The 3,189-nt window shown below is 54.0% G+C and overlaps 1 protein-coding gene across 1 annotated transcript; it reads left to right on the forward strand.

The window, feature by feature from the left end:
• Nucleotides 1-85: 85 nt before the first annotated feature.
• On the forward strand, nucleotides 86-3,189 carry NPM3 (nucleophosmin/nucleoplasmin 3). The gene is made up of 6 exons (XM_045568562.1): nucleotides 86-1,184; nucleotides 1,546-1,631; nucleotides 1,868-1,987; nucleotides 2,124-2,217; nucleotides 2,617-2,741; nucleotides 2,835-3,189. Exons 1-5 carry the CDS (start codon nucleotides 1,067-1,069, stop codon nucleotides 2,730-2,732), a joined length of 534 nt encoding a protein of 177 aa, XP_045424518.1. The 5' UTR covers nucleotides 86-1,066; the 3' UTR covers nucleotides 2,733-2,741; nucleotides 2,835-3,189.

Here is a 3,189-nt window from a genome sequence, read left to right on the forward strand (position 1 = left end):
TGTGGTGGTGTACTGCGTGAACCTATTTCCTGTCTGCACCCTACGTTTTTCCTTTCGTGCCTCACCTACAAGCAAGTTATGCCTCCTCTCCACAGCTGGAGACTGAATCTTGAAGGCAGCCCTCCTCCCTACTCCATCACCAGATTTTCAAAGCAAAAGCTAAGAAAAGTAGACTATAATTCTTGGCCAAACGACTCCACTCTCTTGCCACAGTTTTAACCTGGGTGTGAAATAGGGCCCCCAGTTTCTTTTTGCCATCTAACAGGGAACACAACAGTTTGCCTGATTCTTTAGTCAGAAGTTGAAACATGGCAAAATAGCCTAAATTGTATGGCAGAAAATACAAGGCAGAAGGATGTTCCTGGGCTCGTTTGGAGGTTAAAAAAGCGTGGGTCTTCCAGGAGCAGCCGTTGAGTCCACACTGAGCTAACTAGTTCACTACTAGCAAGTGCCAGCAGGTAAAGCTCAATAATGATGAGCCATCTGGGTAGGAAGTTGCGGGGTCATTACAGCAGGAAGCGTGTCTAGGAAAGGCTAAGCTGAGAGGACCCAAGAGTTTGGGTGGAAATTCCTGGAGTTGGAAGTCTTCCTTAAGGCTCCTCGGCTCTTTCTCCGGCAAAGACAAATCTGAGCTCATTTCCTTTGCTTTTACAAGAAAAACACTCCCCGAACCCCGCCTTTGCTGGCAGAGGAGTAGGTAAGCTTTACATCTCTTTATCAATGCTGCCTTTAAAGAAAGCGTACCCTGGGGTTGGAAGAGTGGGAAATATAGAGAGTGCGGGGAGCTGTAGAAAATATGGAGGCTCTCATGGTCGTGGAAATGAGCAAGGACGTTAACATTAATCCCAAATCCATTGTTCTGTGCTGTTACTGCCTTTCTGCGATCTTGACACAGGTCTGAGCAGCAGTCGCAGGCTTCTGGGCGAAGAGGCGCTGGACCCCTGCGTCCTCGGTGTCCGTCCTCTTTCAGGACCGAGCGTCTCCTTTAATAGGCGGGGCCGGAACTGGCCGAGGGTCCCTCGCTTTGTACGTGTCGGGGGCGGAGTTTGGAGTCGGCCCTTGCAGCATGGCCGCCGGCACTGCCGCTGTCTTAGCGTTTTTGAGTCAGGAGAGCCGAGTCCGGGCCGAGGGTGTCGGGGGTCTGCGGATACCGGCCCCGGTCACTATGGACAGTTTTTTCTTCGGTATTGGGGAAAGGAGGGGCTGTGGGTAATCCTGGGGCGGCAAGAGGTCGTGATGAGGAACAAATGCGGATAGTTGCATGGCATGGGTGGGTGCGGAGGGGTGTCTGGCTGTTCCGGAAGGTTAGGGGGACCTCGCCCGCGGCCGCTTGAGCGAAAGGGGGCGGTGAGATCCCTGCCCCAGGTGTGCGGGGCGGGGCCCAGGGCCGAGCTCCCCAGGTGTTCTGAATGAAGGGATGCCTGGTGGGCGTGTAAATGGCCAGTCAGTCCGTGGCTACACGTGACAGGGTGGGGTGGGGGTTGGTGACTCCCCCCCCCCGTCCCCCCGCAAATACTCAACCATAGTCACACTGTTCTCTCCCAGGCTGTGAGCTTTCCGGGCACACCCGCTCCTTCACCTTCAAAGTAGAGGAAGAGGATGATGCGGAGCACGTGCTGGCATTGACCATGGTGAGGGATAGGGGAGGGGCCGATGATGAATAAACCTGGGCAGGCAATTAGTGGGCCTCTACCCACCCCTTCCCCTTACTAGGAGTCAGCTCCTCTGTGTACCTTCCATATGGCTGGCTCCCCTGGCCAGGTGATGCTGGGGCCTCTGAGGCTGGGCAAATTCTCGAGTAGATACCTTCACTAGTAGTGTCAACCCTCGCTTGAGGAGACCCTGAGGCCCTGTGTACCCTTCCTAGCTCTGTCTCACCGAGGGGGCCAAAGACGAGTGTAATGTGGTAGAAGTTGTGGCCCGGAACCATGACCAGCAGGAGATTGCAGTTCCTGTGGCTAACCTCAAGTTGTCCTGCCAGCCCATGGTGAGTTCACTAGCCATACCTTACATCTCTATCTATGCTGCCTTTGAAGAAAGCGTACCCTGGGGTTGGAAGAGTGGGAAATACTTTTGGGGTGGGATAGGAGTGGGCCAGGCCTTCATCCTTGTCTTCCTCCCAGCTCAGTTTGGATGACTTCCAGCTTCAACCACCTGTAACCTTCCGCCTGAAGTCTGGCTCTGGCCCTGTGCGGATCACTGGGCGCCACCAGATTGGTGAGAGGAGGGGAGGGCCCTCTCCTTTGCCTCCAGTGGACTCTCCCATCAGGTCTCCCCCGTACTGCACACTCCTGCCCCATCCCAGCCTCATCTCCCAGCACAGCCCCCATACAGGCCTGCTCGCCCTCCCAGGCTGTGCCCTGTGCATGGTGTGCTGTCTACTTTCTGTCCTACTCAAACCTACCTCCTTCGTGGAACCTGTCCCAGCTTCTCCAGCTCCACTGATATGGATTCCTTTAGCTCTTTGTCACCCAGTTTAGTGCCTGAGGTTCTTCTCACCTATACCATAATCTCTGGGAGGTCAGGGTCCCTGCAAGACTAGCACCACAGTAAGTGTGGCGTAAAAGGGGCCTAGCTTTAACCTTCCCCTCCCTCTACTGCTTGTGTATCCACCAGTTAGTATAAGTAACGATGTTTCTGAGGAAGAGGAGAGTGAGGAAGAGGAGAGTGAAGAGGAGGAAACTGAGTTGTGCCCCATCTTTCCTGCCAAAAAGCAGGGGGGCAGGCCCTAGCCCTCCTTGGTGAGTAGGGAGGGAAGAGTGCCAGAAGACTCTGGGAGGGAGCAGGAGGAGCAGGTGAAGGCTTGGATGTTGACCCCTATTTGCTCTTCCCAGGTCAGCCAGCCGCCTATGTGCACCATGTTCCTGGACAAGTTTCAAGAATTGTAAATGTTTCCTCTTCATTGAAGAGGAGAGTTTGGGGTGGGGGTTTGGTTCGAGGGACGTGGGCCAGAGCTAGGAAAGGGGCCTGCTCTTCATAGGGCCCTGGTGTTCTGGTCTTGCACCATGCCTGGGGCTTCCCTTTTCTCTAGGAGTGGGAGGAACTCTGAACTTGTATCCTGAACAACCCTCCCTCTCCACCTGCCTATGAGGATTGGAAGTTAGTGTCTGGAGCTCAGAACTACACATTTTTAACACTTTTTACATTTTTGGATAAAGGTTGAAATAAAGTGCTGTGGGGTTTTTGTAA

Source organism: Lemur catta, chromosome 14, assembly GCF_020740605.2.
Source record: "Lemur catta isolate mLemCat1 chromosome 14, mLemCat1.pri, whole genome shotgun sequence".
NCBI classification, from domain to species: Eukaryota; Metazoa; Chordata; class Mammalia; order Primates; family Lemuridae; genus Lemur; species Lemur catta.

Bases quoted from the DNA above. Each gene is read 5' to 3' on its own strand.
- NPM3 (XM_045568562.1), top strand. From the start codon at position 1,067: ATGGCCGCCGGCACTGCCGCTGTCTTAGCGTTTTTGAGTCAGGAGAGC. The intron at 1,632-1,867 runs GTGAGGGATAGG...TACCCTTCCTAG, and splicing joins ACGTGCTGGCATTGACCATG to CTCTGTCTCACCGAGGGGGC. The intron at 2,218-2,616 runs GTGAGAGGAGGG...TGTATCCACCAG, and splicing joins CACTGGGCGCCACCAGATTG to TTAGTATAAGTAACGATGTT.